Raw genomic sequence first — 22,897 nt, forward strand, 5'->3', positions numbered from 1 at the left:
TTAAGCATTTTAAGAATTCAAAAACCGTCAAAGCTGTTGCAACATTTAAATTGCAACCGCACCCAAATCGTCCGCTTGCTTTATTTTCTGTCTCCTTCTTAACAGGACCGACATTTATTAAATGAACACCGTGCTGTGATGAAGAAGACTTGAAACTACAAATTGAGACCATGAACTCATTAGGAAAGTGTTTACTGATGTTAAAATTCAACTGAGATTGTTATAGACGAATATACTTTAACTTTTTTGGCAAGCAATGCCCCCTGTAGGTCAGTGAGAATACTGCAGGTTTAAGGCCATTGGTGCACCAGATTGAGGCCACAAAGTCTTCGTCTTTGAGTTAAACTATGGTTCAATGCTATAAAGGTCAACCATGATGCTGAATGTGCCTCTCCTTCAACATTTAATGTTTGGACATTTTCCCAAAGTATCCCTCAGGTGGTGCAGGCCCTCAGATCAGCATCTCTTCAGTGTCAGAGTGTTTGCAGTGAAGCTCCAGTCACACAACACAATCTTTAGTTGTGTTACTGCACTGATGTGGAAAAGCTCTGTGTGGGCTAAATGCCACAGATATGAAGAGTGAGAGTGTTACAGTAGGAAGCAGGATGGTGGTTTGCAGAGTGGAGATGGACAGCAGAGGAGGGAGGTGTGTTAGTGGCTGTTGAGGAGGTGGGTCATGCAGCAGAGCAAACATTTGCAATCCGTGTGCCTGTGATGCAGCTGTGTTTCTGCCAGCACTCCAAAGGCTTTATTAAACTGCTCTTTGTGTTCCCATTCCCTCAGGAGTGTCAGGAAAACAACAAACAAACAGCTCAGTAGTTTTTGGAAGTTTTAGATCATTTTAGATAACAATAGAAAAACAGTTTCTGGAGTGTTTCTTGAGGTCATTTGAGATGGTGGTTATAGTCTAGCTTGGATCCATGGTGACAGCAGAATTCCTCACGTTTCTTATCTCGTTGTCGCCATTGGGCCTAAGTGAATAAATGCAAAGAAACCACCCTTATCTTCCTGCTAATTGGCAAACAGATGATTTATTCAAATTATATATTGCATATGATAGAAATAAAAATATTAGCATATATTTTGTTTCATTTTGTTAGCATTTAAAGATTTATTCGCCATGAGATATGGTAAGAAATTCTGCTATCATTGTTTAAAACAATGAAGAAATGAATGCCAAAAGGACGTCTTACCTTCTCCAGTTGTGCGTTCTGTTTGGACTTGTAGAGGAACTCTCCCACGGCCACGAACACCGAGAGGACGAGTCCGGCAGCCAGGACGATGAAGATCCCTCCGATGTTCTGCACCCCGAGGGCGCTGGCCTCCTTACTCTCCTCCTCCGGGCAGCCGTTCCCTCGCCACCATTTCTCCTTCATCATGTGCAGCTTCCCTTCCTCCTGGAGCTGCAGGATGGCAATAGTGATCTTATCTCTGTACGGAGAGCCTGAAGGATCAAAACACATGAGGTCAGAGCGAGCAGGCGACATGAGGACACGGACTGGGAGGGCACACAGTGAATGTGATGATCAGAGTATCGTCCTGTTTGCTTTAGACTCTGATTTTAAACTTGTTTTTCCTCTGTAGGTCACAGAGTTCATGAGTTTTCATTATTTATTTAAAACTAAAACTCTATACGTCCCACAACCAGAGTTTATCACAAATAAATCCTGCAAACAAACGTGCAAGGTAAGAGAAAAAGTCACAGACAGCTGTGCAGGATAAAGACCCTGGGTAGGCATCCGTTTCTGAAGTATGTCTAAGTATTAAAGGTATCTTTTTTAACTGACGAATGCTGTTAATAGATTTATAGCTTCTTAAAGTTTGTCACATGATGGCAGCACTGTTTGCACTAATGATGAATGTATTTCCTGTTCGAGATCAATGTCTGAAACTTCTTCCTGTCCTGTTAAATTTACTAACCATAGACCTTTCTGGAGTCCCTGAGCTCCCTTGTCTCGTAGGTTCCTCTGGATCTCTGCCGTAGACGGCCTGCTGCTGTGGACGTGCCAGACTCCAGCTGCTACAACTACTACTATCCATCTCACCACTATCATCTCTCTCTCTCTTCATCTCCCTCTGTCCTTTTACCCAACACGGTCTCAGTAGATGTGTGTTTAACATGAGTCTGGTCCTGCTGGAGGTTTCCGCCTGTTAAAGAAAGTTTGTCCTTGCCACTGTAACTTGTTAAATGCTGCAAAGCGCTCTGCTCATGGTGGATTAAGATGAAATCAGACTGAGTCCTGTCTGTAAAATAGGACTGGATCTTATCCTGTCTTGATGTTGGGTCTTTATTAATAACAACGAGTCTGAGAATAACATTTGTTGTGATTGTATACATAAAGATTGTTTGAGTGTGTTTCTCACATGCTGACTTTGGCTTTGACTTTTGACTTTATTTGGGTTCAGTGTTTTTATTCTCTTCACTCTCTTCTATAATCCTGGTCCATTTTTTCTGTGTTTGTGTGCTTAAATTAATCATTTTTATGTTTCAGTGGGGATCTGGTAAACTCCACATTCCAGAGTATTTCATTACATATTTTTTAGACTGTTAAATATTAACGCTAATGTCCACCATTACCATTTCATTGTCCCCTCAGGCCCCCAAACAATGAACTAGTAAACCTGCAACACATCAGTGTGGCTGGTATTGCCCTTCATGCTACCTGTATGGCTTCCTAATTAAAACCCTCTGCCGTGTTTAATATGTGCTAATGTTTTCTCTGTGAGCTGTTAGCTTGGCTCAATAAATTAAGCTCTCCAAAGCGAACCTGAAGAACATCCCTCCTTACCATGAGGTATCTGCAGAGCACCCCTCCCTCCTCTGCTCTGTTTACCCAGCATCCCCTCCTCCCTCCCACTTTTCGTCAGTCAGGTAAAGCACTCCAGCAGCTTCCGCGGCTCCGCTGATAAAAGCACTCACACGTCGAGATTTCTGATTAAACCTTAACGCTGGGAGAAAAACAGAAAACAGAATCGTGCCAGACTCCCACTCCCCGAACCACACCGTGCTGCAGCGCAATCACGATGCTAATGCAGTTTGAATTATTTAAAAAACTAATAACACCTATTATCACAAACACTTAGAATGAACTCTCCCTGGAGCACCGGCAGGAAAACATGTTTAGATTAGAAAACATTAACAGTTGGCGTGCTCCAGTGGAGTGGCATCTACGGGATCAGTCGTTAGTATGCAGAGTCCGTTAAGCAGCAGTATTATGTGCTGGACCCTAAAGTCCCGAGCAGTGACAGTGATCAGCCACGCTCCCCTCCTGGAGCCGGGCTTTGAGCCGCTGCAGTCACAAGGCTGTGTTCACTCTCTTTAACGTCTCTGCTGTCCTTCATCTCTGCCCAAGGGCTTCTGCTATCTGACTCTTTATTTCAGAGCGAGCCAGCCAGCATGGTTCAAAAGCATCTATCACCATGGTGATGGCGAATATGAAACACTCTCTGGTTCTCGTTATTCACTGCCATCTACAGTAGACACCTTCCCCTTAGCTCCACAGCACCCACAACAAGCCCCGACAAAGAAACAGGCAGCCTTGAAATTGGGCCAGCTCTGCTGGATCAGAACAAACAGAGAGACCTGAGCTGTGATATCACAGGCGAGGTGAACACGAGTGCTGTGTCATACCGTCAAGACCTGTGCTTCACCGTGCCAGCCACAAGCTTGGCAAGTGTTGTAGCATACATTCACATGAGCATAAAACAGGTGAGCGATCAGAACTGCCTCCTGACCGGCTGAGTTGAAAATAGAGTTTCCTTTGTCAAGTGGTTTTTATCAGAGTGCTAAAATATGCTGCACACCATCAGACACTCCATGGGTTTTACACAGGGACTCATCTGGTCTCAGATTTCATTCCTGGAGGCTCCACAAAGACCACAAGCTTTTATATTCAGGCACAAACACTTGCAGAAACACTGGTATCTTTATCAAGTGATCAGAGCAGGGCTGGATGATCTATCCAGACTCACTCCCTTGACCTTCTGCACACATCCTCAGACATTATAACAGCAAACACTGCAACAGAATTCTTTAATATTAGTAATATTTTTAAGTAATTGTTTGGGCATTTTTGCCTTTATTCTCTTTCTGTGAGTCTCAGTTCCCTGTAAACAGTTCCACAGAGGCTTCACTCTGGCTTCCTTCTTCAGCATGAACCTGAAACAGAAACTGATGTTCTTGTGATATTCTTGTAATTAAGGGGTCTTAAGTTTGCTGAAATAACAACATCATGATGCAGATTAGTCAAAAGTCAAAAGTTAAGCTTTGTCAGGTCTGTCCTCAAGAGGAGAAGAAAACGTCTGTTTGTTTATTGAGGTCTATGAACGAGGATTGGAGACACAGATGTTTAGTTTTTTTAGCTCTGACCTTCTTCCTAGAATGTTCCATTTGTTCTCAGAATTCTGAGATCAAAGACAGAACTCTGGAATTCTGTCATTGATCTCAGAATTCTAGAACACCTGCTGTTGTTTTCCATACAGACTCTAAATCCTGCTGACACCTGATTGGTCAATGTTACTCTGGCTACAAATGCACTGCAAGAAGATATCAGAATTCTTATCATCCTAAAATGCTAGCCTACGTGTACAAGCTCCACATTTTTGTGCAGAATCTGTCATCGGTTTCAGACGAGAAGATTTTCCTCTCAGAACATACTGATAGTGATACAGTTGATTTGTTTTAGAACAGCTGGAAGATGTTATACTTAAAGACTCTTTCTTATCCATGTAGAGGGCAGAATTAACAGAGAGATTAGGCACTTTGTCCACAGAGCTCAACACAACATGAAAGTCCTTACTAGTGGCTTTAAATAGAACACACATGCAAATGTTACTGCCCAGGGTCTAATTACAATAATTATACCCTCACAGACCTTTAATGTAAACACGGATTGGCTGTATGTAATGAAACTAAATATAGATATGATGTTGAACGTGACGAGAGTCGTGATGTCTCTCTGGGTCATGAATAAACGTGCTGTTATCCCGGTCCAGGCCGAGCTGAATATGTGAATGTTTTAACTGAAATAAGGCCTCTGCATGTTGGCTCATCACTGAGCCACTTAATCTTCCAATTCAGGAAGGAGCAGGGAGAGAAGTGACAGGCCAGCTGAATCCAGAATAAGACACATACTGGAGATTTAATCTGCCAGATTAAAGCCAGAGCAATATCACAGAGATGCATTGTCTTTCAAAGACGTTAAAAATAGAAATTCAAATCGGCTGCGACGCCGGGCTGTGAGACTGTTAGGATGAAGAATGAACACAGGGAGGAAAATAAATGTGTTTAAATGCTAAAAAAAGAATACATTAACTTTTAACTGGAACCAATTATTGAATCAGAGTTTATACTCACATTAGTTTTCTTTTTTAAGACACATCTAATGAATTCTCTACCATAAATACACAGCTCTTAATTTGAAGCAGCTCTCATTACACATTTGATTTCTTCTGTCTCTTGGAGCCGTCACTTTATCACTAAGTACTGACTCAGTTTAATGAATGTGAATGAACGTGTTGTTGTGACTGTAATTGCAGGTGAGATACTCTCCTGCTCAAACAGACCTCAGAAGATTAAAAGTTGCAGCAGGTCTGTGGACTCTAATGTGGACACAAACTTGCAGGATAAGGTTTATTGTCCTGCTGTGTTCTTCGGAATGCCTCCGTCCAAACAAAGATAAAAGATACTTAAAGAATGATGCAGGTAAAGACTTATTCTACCTTACATGGAGTCTCATCGTAGTCCCACAGCACTTGGTATCGTGCACATGAAGAACATGCTCCAAACAGACGGACTTCCACTTTGAGCTGATAAGTGCCTCTCATAAAAACCTGTATGTGTTCATCAGTTTGAGCATGCTACTTGCTGGCTCGTGTATCATGTGAGGCATCAGCCTGCAGGACTTCCTCTGATAAAGTTGTTTGATTTAAACCCAGAAGACTCCCGCTCACGTAAAGTGTGAAACCAGGTGGGTGTACCATGAAGTGAGACTAGAGGGTAAGCCAGTTGTGTTGAGCCGAAATCCAAAGTATTGTGTCAAGAGGCTGGCTCTTCTCTAACCTGGTTGGGACCAGAGTTACAACCGTTGTTTCATTAAATAAGGCCTGATGATGAGAATTTTTCTTGCAGAATATTCATGTTTTTAGTAAAACGGAACAAAGATGCGATGTTACCATAGACTGTAAAAAATATGGACGTAGTATCCGTGACGTCACCCATCTGTTTCTGAAGAGCTGTTTTGAGACCAATCGGCTGCGGCAGCCATATTGCTTCTGTCGAGCCAGTGTGACGTAAAGAGGCGGGCTTTGAGCCTCCTAGCCAACAGCTGCAGTGTTCCCACAGGCAGCTGTGCCTCTCATTGGAAGACTGGTAATCTCAATATCTTCGAAATTGCCGAGTTAGAAAAAAATTCACCCCCCTCACAGTGAGAGGACGTCGAGAAATTAGCTATCCAGACTACACTCATCTTTTGTACCAGGCTGTAAACATGTTTATTTCTGCTGCAAAGATCGTCTTTTCCCCATTCATGTGTATGTGACTTCCGGTACTTCCGGAGCCAGCCTCAAGCGGATCCTCGATGAACTGCAGCTTTTAACACTTCCGCATTGACTCATATTTTTAGACCGGAGGTTGCCGCTTGGATGTTACAGTAACACAAACTGCATGCATCCCATCCCAGAACCTTTGTTCTAATAAATGTAACTTCCCTTAAGCCTAATTTATACTTCAGCTTTGAATCGAAAACATAGCCGTCATCGGAGGTCCACGTAGCTCCCGTACCTACACAGAGGCCTACGCACATAGCTGCGATCACCTCCTCCAAACTCCCCTTAGAATCAACACGGACCGCAAGCATCGTGATTGGTCCAACATGCAACATGTATCAGCTGTAGATTAACATAACACGCTCTGAATCGCTGTGGAAAAGTAAACAGAGATCGTAGCGGGCTGGAAGCAGGCGACCGGCTATCAGAGAGACTGCGCTGCCCTCATATATATGTATAAATCAGCCTTTAGTTGTCAAAATAACCTGTCGCTCCCCTCCACTCTCCTCTTACTCTACCTGTTAGCTTCAGATAAAATCTACACTTCAGATGATCTCAAACTGAGATGAAAAAATAACAGAACTCACAATATATTAGTGCAAAAGTCAAGACATCAGACTCCAACATCAGATACCTGAACAGCTGATCAGTGCACTGGAGGCGAAGGAACACGTATGTGGTGTGTGAGGGAATAATGCTGTTCTCCGGTTATACTATCAGTCTTTGGTTGTGTTATTCCAACATTTCAACAGTTGTTTTTAAAGGCAGCACCTTCCAGAGCTTTGATGCATCTCCTGCATCTTTATTCTGTGTCTGCTCTCCGTCTAATATCCTTTGTCTTCTCCATCGCTCTCGTTCCACAGCGTGATCCCGAGGTGGGGAGCGTGGTGGGGAGCTAAAGGTTGGGGGTTGGGGTATGCTGCTGCTGCTGTTGCTGCAGGTCACGGTGTTGGAGATATTTTATCTCAAAGAAATATGCTCAGAACTCCTCCAGTTTATGAGGCGAGGCTTAACGCCCGGCGGGCAGCAGCAGAGACCAGTCAAAGGACAGCAGCCTGCTGACAGGCAGCACACACACTTCCCTCCTTACCCTGTTTGATTAATACCAGCTAATGAAGCTAAATGAAGATTGATAGTCATCAGGGAGGGAGGGGAAGGAAGAGGAATAATGCAGAGCCTCATGGGAGTTCACTCATACAGGATGAGGAGGAGGAGGAGGAGGAGGAGGAGGAGGAGGAGGAGGAGGAGGAGGCAGCTTGTGCAATAGGAGAATAAAACCTGCAATGGGAGTCCAGGTAGTAATTGGCATTTAATGGCCAAATGCTAATACACACACGGCCAGAGACACAAAAATATCCCTGTTACATAACTAAAGGCAGTGCAGGTATGACAAAGGTGGAAGGAGGACTTCTTAAGGATAGAGTCAAGGCTTCAAGTTCTGTAAAATCCACCAAACCCTGAACCTGAAGAGAGGAACCTAATCTTCATGATCTAAGCCTGTGGAGGGCAGAGGCTCCCCCACCTCCCTCCCAGCACGCAGCCACTGCACACTCACTGCAGGACAGATGCACCTGATAGAAATCTCCATGATGAAAAGGGAACACAGTTTTATCTTTACTGTTTTGTTTTGGTTCAGTTATAATTACGGATGGATAGATACCACTTTCTCATTTCTGCACCACGACAGGGACTTTCTGATGATGGTGGAAAACAATATGAAGGCACTTTCAGATAAAAGGGAATAAAATCACAGATACATGGTCTGCTCTGAATGCAGGAGGGATCTGGATGAGGTTCCAGGTCATAAGAAGCAGCAGTCTTACGATGATGCCTTCATGAACCTTAAAGGTGACATATCATGCAAAATCAACTTTTTAATTGTTCTCTACCTGAAATATGTGTCCCTGGCATGTCTACAAACCCCCCGAGAATGAAACAAATCCATTCTGCCCCTGTTCTGATTTCTCCACCTTTCTGTAAATGTGTGTGAAACGAGCCGTTTCAGACTTCTGTGTTTTTGTTACGTCACAACAATATCCGGTCTGTAACGGAGTCAGAGCTCGGAGCTTGTTCAGCCCATAGACTGTATAAAATAATACTGAACCCTTCCTCCGTTTTTCATTACCTGCACACGTGTGTGCTAACAAGGAGCTTAGGAGGGAGGCATGCTAGTTGTAGGCTGTCTTAATAAATACAGAGGTCGGTTTTACTCCCCACGTCTGCAGATTTGAAGATCTAGTGGATGATTTTTATTTTCCATGGAAAAGTGCTAGTGCTAGTTAGCATAGCTACATGTCGTAGCTGTAGCTTTAGCTGTGTACCGAGACACACGTCTACATACTAACAAATAAAACAACAAGTAACACAGAATCTGTGACCAATCCTTCAGAAAGGTCCTGCTGCCTTTCTGGTAGAGGTCGGTTTTACTCCCCACGTCTGCAGATTTGAAGATCTAGTGGATGATTTTTACTTATCATGGATAAGTGCTAGTGCTAGTTAGCATAGCCACATAGCTACATGTTCGTAGCTGTGTACCAAGACACACGTCTACATACTGACAAACAAAACAACAAGAAACACTAAATCTGCGACCAATCGTTCAGAAAGGTCCTGCTGCAGGCGCCTCTCCGTCAGGATCAGATTCTGGATCAGATTCAGAGGGTTGAAGTAACGCTATCTGTGAGCAGCCGTGTATATTCAGCCAACATGTAAACATTAGATCAATGTGCTGGAGAGCCGAGGGCACATCCACTTCCTGAGGGGGTGTGGTCAGAGGGAAAACAGACCGTTCTGAGGAGGGCTAAAGAAGAGGGCTTTTCAGGCATGCCAAAATCTGTTTTCAAATTGTTTTTTTGAGCATAAACTTTAAAGACATGTTTCGGGGACCTCTTAGACCAATATATATTGATGAAGAAAGCGTGATATGTCACCTTTAATGTGAGATCGCACCATGGTTCAGTCTCTTTACACTGACCCAGTTTGTTTTTTGGTTGTTTTTAAAATGTTATTGTTGACCTATAAGGTTTTTAATGAACTGGCTGCAGATTTTTTTCTCTTTTAATCTCATATGAATCTCTCCTGTGTGATTTGGAATTCAGTGTCCAGGCCGAAGGTAAAGAGAACCCATATTTTGCTAATCAGATTCACGTTTCTCACACTTTCTCTGATCTCACTCTCTTCTTATTTTGCATGTTCAAATTAGTTAAAAACCGTGACTGTTGTCCAGAAGTCTCTCAGTCTTTGGACAGCACTAACCTCGGAGCAGCAGCTTTCTTTGAGTCTGGAATATTGCTAAGAAACTACATTTAAACTCTGGTCCTATCATTTGAAAATTGGCACGGTTAAAGGACTACTTCTATTCAAAGTGATTTTCAGTTTGCCTCTCATGGACCCCTCCACACCCACACACCAACAGCTTCCTTCTCTCATGTAAGGCATCGGCCAAGTCAAGGACACTTCAGCACGTGTAGGTAGGATCCTGTGTGTAATGGACGACCCTCTCAGCAGGTTCAGGGAGGTTTCTGTGTTCCAAAAATGATCCTGGAAAAGTTTAGATGATTGTGGATGAAGGTAATATTACATGTTGTAATACATGATATATTTGTGCAGTTAAAGAAGGTTACTTGGCATAAATCTATAACGTTCTCCAAAAAGATTGAATAAAGGAAACGAGTTCACCCTCCTGACACACTCAGGATGCATCTGTGTTCTTAAACAGCCTTTTCTATGTGTAAATATTGATGTGAGAATCAACAGTAGAGGTGTCATGTAGTAAACACACCATTAGCTATGACTAACAGCTGGGAGGTGAGTTAAGTCTGTCCATTACAGAGCTGAGAGAGCTGCCAAGGCGCTGAGTGCTGCGGCTCTATCAGAGCTCCAGCGCTAATGCAGGCCGACACCTACTTTCTGTTGAAGTCAATGGGATATATGCTAAATGGCCCGGCTACATGGGAATACAGACTGCATATGGTAAAGGGTACTAAAAGGGTAGGATTAGCAATTTAAATACCTTGTTCAGACTGCATGTGAATGGGCCACCAGGGAGAAATGATGCTAACACCCCTCCTCTCTTCAGCACGGACAATCTGTGAGGTGCACAAGCTGCCACAGGCGCTCAGCTTCCATTTCTTTGTTCCTATCCTTCTCTCAATGACATATACAACCATGTAGAGTCTGAATAAATCTATGCACTGTTATATGTGCAGGGAAATACAGTGTTTGTTTATGCTGTAGTCAAGCACAGACGCTCATAGGTCTTCAAACACACATATCCATACAATGAAACATTCACTCACAAACACAGCTACCAACCATCAACATAATGAACAAGTACAAAACACAAGTATTAATGTCAGGGTCCTTTTAACAAGTCTTAAACACAAAGGGAAGGAATCAACGGGTACAATGCATGATGCACGATACATGGCCTACAATATGATCATACCACACACTCCAGTAATTGATTTATTTCAGCCTCTGCTTTAACTGATGGTGTGTGTGTATCATGCAGGCAGTATCCATGAATCATTACGTCCTAAATTTATACAGTTAACAAAAGATACCAGGAAATAATGGACTGTCAAAGACCAGTGTCATCATCCAGCTCTGCTTAGGTTTGTGTCCTCTTTGTGCCCTTTTGAAGCCTGGCCAACATCGCTATCATCTTCTTTCCTCTCTGGCGAATTGGCGTTAATTTGTCATTACTTTCTGGCAAAAACAGACAAGTGAGCATCAAGTAACGTCCATCAAAGGATGCTAGCATCTCATAGTAAGCCAAGGTAAATGTATTTTAGGTGCTATAATAGATCTCTAAAAAAGGCTGTGATGGGGAGAGGACAGGAAAGGAAATAGTACTGGAAACCCCATTGGACTCCATATTAAAAGGCCAATTTTCAGGGGCGCTGGTGGCCTAACGGTCTAAGAGCCCCACGTATAGAGGCTACAGACCTCGTCGCAGAGCCACCTGTATAGGGGTACATTTTTTACAATTTGAAAAAATTGTCTATGTTGATTATGGCAACGTTGGGCTTTATAACACCTCCTTAAAAACCAATGGATGACATCACTCAGACTATGTCCTTGTATATTACAGTCTTTAGGTTTTAAACAGGGTTTCAAACTGGATTTGAAAAAGGAAATCCAAAATGTCCCCCTTGGTTCGTGGTCCCCTATTTGTGAATGTACAACAACAATGAGGTTCTCTGTTTGATAGATATGCAAGTACACACACACACACACATGCAGGCACTGTAGCAAACCATCAAAAGGAGCACATCAGTCAGGTAATGCAATCACCCTGAGCAAATATAGCCTACCTCCACTGTTTTCACACACAGCAAAACAGTCACTCAAATTACCTTGTGAGGCTGACCAGCAGAGCATACACAAACAGCAGACAGCGACCTTGCCAACACTCAGTCCCCGAGGACGTTTCCCTGATTTGTCAGGAGGACGCTGGATATCATCTATCCTCTACGGACAGGCTGTTTCTATCTAATCTTGATCACTGGAGCTGTTTTAGGTCAAAGTATCTGGTTTTTCATAATCTCTTATTCTTTATAAATACTCGACCTGAGTTTGAGAGATATTAAATATGTTAGACTTTATTTTAGGGGTATTAAAATGTTTCTGTTGGAGCAAAGAAGCACTGAGTCATGCTTATGAATAAAAAATGAATCTCACTCAGTCTAAATGTAATTTAGCTTCCATAAAGAGCTGGTTCTCTGTTCTGTCAGACAGAGCTGCAAAGATTAAGCGATTAATAGGTGGAAAGTTATTTAATCACCGAATCATTTCATGATGGATGAATATTTTGGGTGGTTCTTGCTTCCTAAAGGTTTAGACCTGCTGTGTTTTGGCTATTTTGTGACTTGGGATGCATGATATGAGTGTTTTACATGTTGTAACCGATAATAACCTGCTAATGATGGCCTTTACCGAGAAAATTACACATTTTAAAACGTGTAGTTCGTGCACACATGAGGGAAATGTTCCTTTTCTTTCTTTACTGTAAGCCGGGGCTCTCCTGATCTGCAGTAACGTCTTCATCACAAGGCCGTCACACTCAGCATCCTCTCTGGACCAACATTATAGATGTCTATCAGTCCGTGGTCAAACACGTGTCTCTGACGTTGTGGATCAGACTGTGAGTTTGTGTAGAGATCACATCATACAGGGCAGGTAGAGACTGATGAAGAGACTCAGGATACTGGTCCAGATATGCGCTGCTGAAATCCTTGGTCTCCATCCGGAGGAAGGTGGTGCTGCCAAAAAATTTTGACCCCATGAAAAAATATCACCTTAGTCTTCTGCTAATGCATCTTTGCTGTGATGACGCCTTCTCAGCTGACTATAAAACTGGTTGTGTTAAAACTTGAGGACTTTCTTCCTCCTCTTTGAATCCTTGCAGCACGTGTTGCAAGCTGCAGTCATCCTTTGAAACAGTGAAAAACATCCACACCGGTGGCGCCATGTTTAATTGGATCGCATACCGCCACTTACTTTTGTCTGAATTTGTAGGCTTGCTAATAATTAAAAGAAAGCAGCATTTATTGGTTGTTTTATCATATAAAATTGAATAATTGGATTGAGAAATAACAAAATATTCCTTTTGTCAGCCTGATATATTTTGTGCATTCCTAGTTTTGACTTTTACAAAAGAAGCAAAAAAAAAAAAAGACCTCAAATTGGGCCCTGAATATTGTAATGAGCAATTTTCAATGACTTTCATATCTTTATGGACTAATTAATCCATCAAATAATCCCAAAATAACTGATATATTAATCAATAATGATAAGAACCTTTGAATGCAGCCCTTCTAATTGATAACTTAAAACCACTTAAACTAAAAATGGGTAAAGTACTACATATTTATTATTATATGTATATTTTATATGAAATATTTTCCTATTTTAATGAATGCAAAATATTTTAGTACTGTTTTCAGTTATTTTTTAAATTCAATTAATATTGGTATTGAAACTCTAGGTTGAAAAACTTTATTGTTGTATTTATTCCCAGAAAGGTTCAAACAACCTGAGGCCTGCTTTAGTACGTTTAGATATCCTGTGCTTTTAAGGCTCAGGTTCATCAGGCTATATCACTGCTAGATTAATGCATGTTCCGTGCATGTTCCTGGGCGTGCTACAAATCCACAAGGGGGTACCTCAGGGTTTAGATCTGGGTCCTTTAGCAGAATATCCCATGAGCTGCTATTCGTCTTTATGCTGATGATACCGTCCTTTACAAATCTTCAGCATGCATTTGTTTTAGTGTGAGCGGCAACTTGTTCTAAATTCAAACAAAACTCAACTTGTGTTCTTTGCATCTTCAAAACCAGCACATTCTGAGAAAACTAAAAGGGAGAGTTTGGAAAATGAGTTAGTGAGTATAATCTCTGGACCTCCTGTGTGCAAATGTTCCAGTTTACATTTTCATGATTCTCTTTATGTCCTGTTTGAGTCTAATTGTTTGATCTTTGTATTGCTGCCACTCTCAGCCCGGTCTCCCTTGGTATAGAGCTCTCTGATCTCAGTGGGACTAACCTGGCTAAATAAAGATGAAATGAATAATTGAGACAGTCTGAAGCTCACAGCCCCGTTTACGAGAGGCACAAAGGCAGACTGTTTTATCATCTCCTCCCTCTAAGTGAGTTTGATTAGGAGCAGCTTTCTGCAGAAGGCTATCATTGTGTCTGCTGGTTATAATTCTGCTAGTTGTGCTTCTCACTGTGTTTGTAACAGGGTTATGACATTCTGCTGCTGATCCCTGTAATCTAATGTTGCACCTCTACACACACACAAAGTGTAATATACCTCCCTCCCATAGTCACCCTTTATTAATGTGACAGTGTTACACTCTGCCTGCTGGAGCCCCAGGATTTTTGCTGCTAAGTATTTCCTTCACCTGGATTAACCCCGGGATGCACTGCAGCAAAAACACGTGAGGGAATCTTTACACAAGTTTAATTTGGAGCAGCAGAGGTCTGAACTTCATCAAACTTTTTAAAGAAATGTCAGAATCCTGCATTATCCTCTATATCAAGAAAGGATTATGTTTTTGTTCTGACTACTACAGGTTTGATGTGGAGAAGAAGAAGGCTTATAAAAACATGCACTTGAGGCACAAGTAGCTCCTTTACACTTAGCGTTTTTAATCTTCTGATTCAGCTAATCTTCCCCTTCTATGCTGATGATGCACAGATTTACCTGAGCACCAAACCATCCACACAGCCTGTTAACTCCCTGCACAACGAAACTCCTGGATATCATCAGACCTCATACCGAGCTCATGATAGAGGCTCCCTGTGCGCCAAAGGAGATCTTCTCAACATGTGAAAAGCTGATCCATCCGTCCTTCCTAGAAGTCCTTGACACAGGTTTCATTTTAGTTTTCACACTCTCTTTCTACGTGCAAATAATCACAAAATCCATTTTGACCCATAACAATAAAATCCATGTCTGAGGCCATCGCTCTCTTATGGCCCTGTCACACCTTGACATTTTAGCCAGCGTTTTTCCGATGTATCAAAATGCCTCTAAAATGCTGACATACACTGAATTATCTATGTTTTTTCCAATTCTGGGCGTATACATAGCATATTCATAACTTATGCCCAACTATAGTCCACTTGTTCAAAGTGCAGCAGCGTAATAACACCAACAAAGTGTAAAAAAAGACTGCCGCTCGTTGATGACAAAGTATACGTTTTGAAATTCGATGCACTTGCATTGGTGATAAAACTTCTGTGTTATTAAAAATTCTGCAGTCTCTCTTTGTAAGAACATGATGAGCAGTGGAGAGTGTCAGAGGAGTGAAACCAGCAGGAACACAGCCTCTGGTCTTTACAAGAAGTTACACTTATTGACTGCGCTTTCAAAACGTAACATTCTCAACTTCATTTACACCATGTTCCAAATTATTATGCAAGTTTCATTTTGTGAATATTTTAAAAACTATTTTAACAGTCATTTTCAAATTTGTTAGGAAGTCAGATAGTGAATACATTTCTTCAACTGTGTGGTTAAAATGATGCTTTTAGGCTGTATTTTTAAATAAATGCAGAATCTGCAGAAATGAGTGTGCCAAATTATTATGCAAGTTGGTGATAAGAGCATATAACTTGTGAAAATGAAAAAGTAGGCAACATTTTTAATGTTCTATTGATTGAAAATAATAATATTTACTACAACTGTATTCAAACTTCAACAAAAACTGCAGTTTTATTTAGATTTGTATACAAAATAAAACTGTTAAAGTCTTTGAAACATTTCAAATCTAAAGTGTTTCTCAAATGTCCAATATAACCTCCTTTTCTTTCAGTGAGGGTCAGAGGTCACTGGTAAACAGATTTAGTTTCTGATGACTTCTCTGCTGACACTGTGAGCTGTATCTTGTATGGCTTTCCAAATATGCTCTTTTGAGCTGTATTTCTGCCATTATTGTAAATTATCTTCTTTATTATTGACCACAAATTTTCAGTCGGGGTTGAGATCAGGTGAGCAGGATAGGTCAGTTCATGAGGCGATCCTCTTTAAAGCCCTGAGATGCCATCCTGTCCTGGGAAGAACGTGAGGCATTTGACGGTGCATTGTGTTCATGCATGAGCACTAGCATCTTTTTCACTTTAGGTGAGGATGCTCTTCACTCATACAAAACTTACCTATAACTTATGCGACGTAAGCCAGTACTCACCAATTTTTTTTATACGCCGGCATACACTGGCTAAATCGTCAAGGTGTGACAGGGCCATTACGCTTGATTTATACTTCTGAGTCGACCCTATGCAGCAGTGGCCGATGAGGTCCGGGGTGCCTCAAACTTGTGCCTCAATGTTTCATGTAGCAATGCTCCGCCAAAACCCTTGAGGGCAGTGTGGTCTCTCTGATAGTTGGTTGCCTGTTTCTGCCCCCGCTACATTTTCAGCTTTTAAGTGCGTATTATGTTAATTTATAGCTGATACATGTTGCTGTTTATCACAATGATTACAGGGAAAAAATAGAGAGGAGATGTCAGATGAGACGAAATGTACGGCGTTCTGGAAGTGCTGTAAATGCAGGAAATGTACGTCAGGCTAGGTGCATGGGCTTGTGCGCCAACAAAGGGCTACGCAGACTCGATTTGACACAAAGTATATATCGGGCTTTAGAGTGGCGGTCCCTCACTCCTGCCTGTTTAGACCTTGTCAGTTTTGTTGCTTGTGTTGCATTTGAACCCAGAAGTACCAAACCCTGATTCATTCCTAAACTCAACCCATGTGGTTTGGTGCCTAAATGAAACTCAGGTGCATCTATTTTTGTTCTGTGAAAGCATCAAATAACTTGTTTAGTTTAGAGGAAGATGCTGCATTCACATTTAAACCTATACATGAGGACACTTTAAAAGAAGGAATTTAAATCACATTACATCTGTCACAATGACTTTGACTCCTCGTCCCTCACTGAACTCAAACTCCTCCGGGTGTACGGTGTCTGTTTGTAAAGGTGGTATGTTAATGCAGCTAGAATTTGGAGGAAAACTTGTTCCTGAGGAAAAGTTTGCAGTAACTGGAGGCCTGACATGGTGTTATGGTCTGTGAGTCAGCGTGTAGTTTATGTTATAGAACTGACAGTGCCCTGGGAGGACACAGTGGAAGGAGAAAGCTCAGATATGCAGATCAGGCTGCAGAAGCTGAGCAGCGAGGAGGGAAAGTTTGGGTTTGTCCGGTAGAAGTGGGATGGCGGGGGTTCATAGCACGATCAGCTATATCTCATTACTGAGAGAGCTGGGAGTGTGGACAGAGTGTATAAAAGGGGGCAGGTAAAGGAGAGGACACACGAAGCAGTTAGGGAAGGCGGTGGATCTGGATGAAACCAAGGTTAGACTAGTCCTTTTCTTCTGTGCTGATCTGTTTCACCAGGAGGAGTGACGTGGTCTACATCAGGACACAACGGCATGAAGAAGTCCTGCATGTGGGTCTGATGTAGGACTCAGCCTCAGGATAAGATGCATATTGAAATACACACTGATTTCGTATAACGAAATGTCCCACACTGAATCTACTAAACAGCTGTTATTCATTATTTTGAATAAGAGCAGCAATGTTTTGTTGAAACACTCAAGATTAAGACCCTTAGAGATTCATTCTTAACATAACACAGCCTTTTCTGTTGTCTCTTTTAATATTAGTTTTTGATGCAACAATAATATTCTGGTTTCACCCGACTCTGAGTTGACTTCTGTGGGCTGCAAGAATGTCCAGAATTTTCTCACATCTGCATAAAAATAACGCACCACGGGTTCTGTAATGAACCAGTGAGTCAGATTACATAGCCTGGCTAACGCTCATTAAGGAGCTGCCTGAAGCCTTCGTTATAAAGACACCGTATGGGCGAAAGGGATCTTTAGTGATCTTCCAAGACTCGAGTTGGAGGTTTGTCGTGTTGCAGCACTTCTTTAACTTGCATATCACACAACTCATGGCCAACTCCCAACTTCCTGGTGTTTGCAAGCATCTGAAATGCTCTCTCTTTCAGTTTTGCTGGCAGCAGATGAAGTTTCTTATCCATGTTTATTTGTTTTGTGCTACATCATAAGGTGTAGCTTCAACAAACTATCAAGGGTCCATCTCTCCTCTTGTTTGTGTTTATTGCAAACCTGACTGATCCATCGACCAGTCTTTGCAAAAGCTGTGATGCAGAATGATTCCAACAATATGAGTCGACAACCAAAACTCCACAGAGACCAAGTGAGGTTACACATACTCTGCACATCTTCGACACAGCAGGACAGAGGTTGATCTTTGGTTTATGACGGTATCAGAAGACAGAGGTGACGATGATGCAAAGAAAGTATCCTTGTCCTGTTGGTTTCTGCCAAAGTTTCTCTCATTGCCAAACTCAAAACTACAGAGAGCATTTTGCCATGTGTAGAGATTTAAGTATTTGAAACCATATATAGGACACATTTTAGGAAAGAGAGCCGGTTCCAACTTACCCATTGGAGTCCCAACTCCGTAGGCTTTGGAGTCGATAAGGCCTCCGATCTGCGTGAGGTTGCAGTTGCGCTGAGTGACAAACTCGATGGTGGTGGACTCCATGAGGAACGCGTAGTCCGAGGTGAGCACACGGTGAATGCCTTCATCGATGTTCTTCACCATCACCGAGTGCCTCCGACTGCTCATGAACTCCCACATCTTATCGTAGGTGGAGATCTTGGTTTTCTGTGAAGAGACGAGCATCGTGAGTGAGAGCAGAAATCTTTGGTGCTTCATTAAAACATGAAACGTTCACCTACTGTTACAGCTCGGCTCTGTTGTGCTGATTGTGAGGGTTGGAGGTTAATGAAGAATTATTTTATTCCCAGTATTAAAACACTCGGAGCGACTGAAAGAAGCAGGCAGAGCTCCCATAACTCATTTAAATACTGCCAGTGTATGCAGCTCTATCTCAGCCTGCAGACACATTTACATTCAATTATTTTCCAAATTTCATTAAGAAAACACGTCATTTGCTTGACTTTTTGTGCAGCTCCAGCAACACTGTATGCTTTCCATCCGCCTCAGTCATTATCTGCTGTGTGGAGAATATAGGCTGGAGCAGCTGGAGCAGCTGGAGCAGACTGCTAAAAAGCAGCAGCAGTGTGATTTTGTGTGGCCGTGCATGGCTGCTGTCTGTGCGCCTGCTATCACGTATATTTAGGAGCAGCAGCAGCGTTGTCAGCAGCAGTGTGCCTCACTCTCTACACCTGTAATCATGGAGAAAAATCCAAGAGCACATTACTCTCTGGGAGAGCTGATTTGAAGGCATTTTTGAAGCCATTTGAAACCTAATTAAGTCACATCTTCAAGGTCCTGCCCGCCATTATTGTGTGTAATGACTTTTTGTGGCTGGTCGATATTTTAGATCAACTGGGTGATTTGCGGAGTGCCTATCAGAATCTTTTGGAGTCACCCTTGACAAATCAGGCGATTGAGCATGCAAGCTTCAGACTGCTGATAAGGCGGGAGCGCTGGCTGTGAATACACGGAGAGCCAGATAACCACCTACACTCTGAGAGATGCCGGGAGCCAACACGGGCTTCCCAAAACCTCCACGCAGAGATCCAGCTGAAATCGCTAAACCATGGATGATATCTTGGAAAAGGCATCGGGTACACAAGATGAATAGCTTTCAAACCAAAATAGCAAACAAGTCCAATATAATCCATCCAGTGCTCTGCAAAACAAGTCATGTATTTCTTTTCAGTCAGACTGAGGGAGAATGTTTTATCCCAAAGAGTCTCCATCCTTTCACCTGGATGCTGCCCTCTTCAGGGGTCAATCACCTCATTGTGTGGAAGTGTCTGCAGATTAACAATCCTGCACAATCACCCGCTGGATTCTGATCCGCGCTGTAGCTTTTAGTCATGCTTTTTGTTCTGTTTGTCCTTAAATCGCAGACGTTGTTCACAGAGCTGAAAGGCCTCCAGCTGTGTGTGAGGCAGCAGTGAGTGATGTGGGGTGATGGGGAGAAAAAAGCCACCATCAGCCCGAGTTAGATCAACATGTGGAGTGAGTAATCCTCTCCATTACTGCTCCAATGAGTCCTCACACTGTGCAGTAACTGGTTTGTGTCATGTAATTGCTTATAATAACACTCAGTCCTGACAGATAGGATGTGGCATCAGATCCTTCCGTCTTTCAGCAAACGAGCTCAGTGCAATTTGCTCTTCTGTTTTTATCTTCAACATGATCGTCTTAATATCAGAATACCATCAACGTCTTCTACAAGTTGTACTTTATTTTCCACCAAGAAAACAAACAGAAGTTTAGTTTTATTAAGACCCCACACATGACCACAAATAACGACAGATCTTACAGATGAATCAAACAAAGACCTACACTGAGGAGGCTCAAATGTGAACATGTCACTTTCCCTTCTTAATCAAAAATATGCCTGCTTTATGCCTCTGATGTAATGGCAGAGGTCAAGTAATGTAGTATAAAGATCTTAGAGCTTTCAACCAGTGGTTAAAAAAAACACAAGATTTGAGGTCCCAGGAAGAATGCACTTAAGGTCCCAAAAATAACCAAAACGGGAGATTAACTTCTTAAAGTCAGTGCTCTACTCGAAATGTAGAATCTGTCTGTCTGTAGACTGAGTAGTATCGACAAGGAGTCAGCCGGCTTTGGTGTCAGCAGGAAAAACAGTCCGTATGGAGAGCAACAGCAGGTGTTCTAGAATTTTGAGATCGTCAAAGTCAGAATTCCAGAAGTCTAAGAAAACTGAACATTCCGTGAAGAAGGTCAGAGCTAAAAAAAAAAACATCAATGTGTCTAGTCCTCTTCTTCATAGACCTCCATTCAACAAACAAACATTGTAAAAGTAGTTTTCTTCTCCTCTTGAGGACAGACCTGGTAAAGCTTGACTTTTGACTAATCTGCATCATGATGTTGTTATTTCAACAAGCTTAAGACCCGTTAATTACAAGAACATCAGTTTCTGTTTCAGGTTCATACTGCTGAAGGAAGCCAGAGTGAAGCCTCTGTGGAACGCACTGTTTGCAGCGAAACTGAGACTCACCACAAACAGATGAACAGATGTTATTTTGAGACATATCTATAGAGTTGAATTTTATTTAACTTTTGATCTGAACACGGTCACTTCTGAAGTTGCTAATTTGACTGTAAACAATGAAACGCACAGAATAGGACATATAGGCTGGAAGTTGTTTATCACTAGCTGCTGAGTACACCACAAACTCCAAGAAGATGGACATCAATCTTAGAGGCATTACGTTGTTCGCTAGATGGACTTAACAAACAACAAATCATTTACTTAACCTTGCAGAGAAGTTTAAGTTGTCCAAATGTCAACAAACCTCAGTGGAAAAAAAATAAAAATAACATTATCCATCATTACGTCCGCCCAACACACAATTCATGAGGTCCCAGCCATCGAGCAACACAGCTTCTAATAAACATTCAGGACACATGGTCTTAGCAAAGCACTCTGCCCAGTTTCTCTTTTATGCAGAAAACACATTTAAATTCCTAACACAAACCTGAAGTCAACTTTGAATTTAGAGAAATCCCCTGCAGGCCCTGTCAGACAGCTACACCAGCCCTCCTCAGAAAGTTCAGCCTCTCTTCTGAAAACAAGACATTAATTGTTCTGCTTGCTTCTCTTCTCTGAGTACAGCAGAGGAGCGGGTTTGGGTCAGCAAATCCTGAAACATCACGTAGTAGAAGCTGTGGAGCCTGTTTTCAGGCCAACAGTGCAGAGTCAACAACATAACAAATCAAACTAAAGTGTGATTTGGACCTCAGGGAGCAGAAAACAAAAGTGCACGGTAATCATCCCGGCTCTGGAAAATCAAACCACACACTTAATGAGAGCAGACTCATTTAACATGATAACGCTGTTAGAGATGCAGACCTATATTTACTTTACCATACTCATCAGGAGGAGATACAGCAGAGAGTCACTGTTAGCTTTTCCTGTGGTCTATAGAGAGATTGATTTGGATTCATCTGCCTGAGCTTGTTTTGCAAATTTTGAGTGTACAGACTGTTGAGCTATTCCGTAGCACTCCATGCTGTCATGAGCACTACATACTGGTGGGCTTGAGTGAATACGTTTACCTGCAATACTCTCCTTGAACACAAGTTGGCAGTGCAATTACTAAGCTCCTCATATCTCCAGTTTCTGATTCTGCTACGTTCTCTGCTTGTTTGTGCACAGGAAAGCATGGTGACTATATCCAGGGGTATTTTGTTGGAATTGGAACTGATGGATTTTGAGCAGAAGCTGATCAAACTGCAAACTGCAAAGAAGAAAAAGAGAGTAGATGTTTGAGGAGATGGGGCTTACGGCTGCTGAATCAGTGCCAGCAGAGGACGATGGTAGGAACATGTAAATGCAGGAAATACGATGTCACCCAGCTGACCAATCACAGGTCTTGCGGTCTGCAGTGTTTTTGCATGGTTTCACGTTTTTGTCACGTTACGGCCTAGATTCAACGCATCATGTGATAGTATGAATTGTCGTGCTTGTGGGTCCTACCACCAGTGGATGGTTTGGACATTGCAATATAAACGCTGCCCAATGAAGAGTCCAAGAAGTACAAGAAGTGTTTTAACCACGAAATAGAACAGTAACAGTCGCATTTTTTTTTAACAAAGACTCATTAAAGCTAGGGTTGGTAGTCTCGGAAAACCAGCATGAATTTGAGTGTAGCTTTTCCTCATGACTCCGTCTAACCCCTCCCCTCCTCCCTCGGAGCTCCTCCAAAACGACCCCCCCACCCCGCCCCCCCCCCTGCTCACATGCACGAGCGCCGCTGATTCTCGACATATGATCGTGACTGATTCAAAACCGGTCCTCAACC

The 22,897-nt window shown here is 42.3% G+C and overlaps 1 protein-coding gene across 2 annotated transcripts in view; it reads right to left on the reverse strand.

The window, feature by feature from the left end:
• Positions 1-710: 710 nt before the first annotated feature.
• The window catches only part of grik2 (glutamate receptor, ionotropic, kainate 2), a 242,902-nt gene continuing 220,715 nt past the window's right edge, over positions 711-22,897 (reverse strand). For both annotated transcript variants that reach the window (XM_034697722.1, XM_034697721.1), the window contains 3 exons: positions 18,524-18,749; positions 1,194-1,444; positions 711-971 (listed from right to left, as the gene is read on the reverse strand). In XM_034697722.1, the coding sequence (XP_034553613.1) occupies positions 885-971; positions 1,194-1,444; positions 18,524-18,749 (564 nt within the window). In that variant the 3' untranslated portion in view covers positions 711-884. The remainder of the gene's footprint in view (positions 972-1,193; positions 1,445-18,523; positions 18,750-22,897) is intronic.

This window comes from Notolabrus celidotus, chromosome 12, assembly GCF_009762535.1.
Source record: "Notolabrus celidotus isolate fNotCel1 chromosome 12, fNotCel1.pri, whole genome shotgun sequence".
In the NCBI taxonomy this organism is placed as follows: Eukaryota; Metazoa; Chordata; class Actinopteri; order Labriformes; family Labridae; genus Notolabrus; species Notolabrus celidotus.